We start from the raw sequence: 602 nt of genomic DNA, 5'->3' as shown, positions 1-602 counted from the left end.
ATTCTCCGTGGTTGGGGACGCCCCGTCGGGGCCCACGGGCCCGCGCTTCTCGCTGAGCGTGCGCGTGCGCAGCTTGGCCACACGGTAGATGCGCGCGTAGACCAGGCCCATGATAAGGCAGGGCGCGAAGAAGGAGCCGATGCAGGAGGACAGGATGTACCAGGTCTCATCGTTAAGGCCGCACTGCGGGTAGGCGGCGCCATCGGGCTGGCGGTAGAAGGAGACCAGTGGCGGGAAGGAGATGACGGCCGAGATGAGCCACACAGCCACGATGGTGGCCTTGACTCGGCGCGGCGTGCGCTTCAGGTTGTACTCCACGGCCTGCGTCACCGACCAGTAACGGTCCAGGCTGATGGCGCACAGGTGCACGATGGACGAGGTGCAGAAGAGCACGTCGAGAGCCAGGTATACACCGCACCACACCTGTCCGAAGTACCAGTAGGCCATGAGCTCGTTGGCCAGCGAGAAGGGCATGACCAGCGTGGCCACCAGGATGTCGGCCGAGGCCAGTGACACCAGGAAGAGGTTCTGCGGCGCTCGCAGCGCCCGGCTGGTCAGCACAGCGATGACCACCAGCACGTTGCCCACCACGGTGAAGACGA

At 65.3% G+C, this 602-nt stretch overlaps 1 protein-coding gene across 1 annotated transcript in view; it reads right to left on the bottom strand.

Moving 5' to 3' along the window:
* The window catches only part of Adra2c (adrenoceptor alpha 2C), a gene marked incomplete at its 5' end in the record, with an annotated part of 3,748 nt that extends 3,148 nt beyond the window's left edge, over positions 1-600 (bottom strand). Inside the window, one exon of the mRNA XM_010641916.3 lies at positions 1-600. Coding sequence (XP_010640218.1) covers positions 1-600 — 600 coding nt within the window.
* Positions 601-602: the final 2 nt, after the last annotated feature.

The sequence above is a fragment of the Fukomys damarensis genome, unplaced genomic scaffold, assembly GCF_012274545.1.
Source record: "Fukomys damarensis isolate Sample0158 unplaced genomic scaffold, DMR_v1.0_HiC HiC_scaffold_35, whole genome shotgun sequence".
In the NCBI taxonomy this organism is placed as follows: domain Eukaryota; kingdom Metazoa; phylum Chordata; class Mammalia; order Rodentia; family Bathyergidae; genus Fukomys; species Fukomys damarensis.
This window is presented reverse-complemented; position numbering and strand designations above follow the sequence as displayed.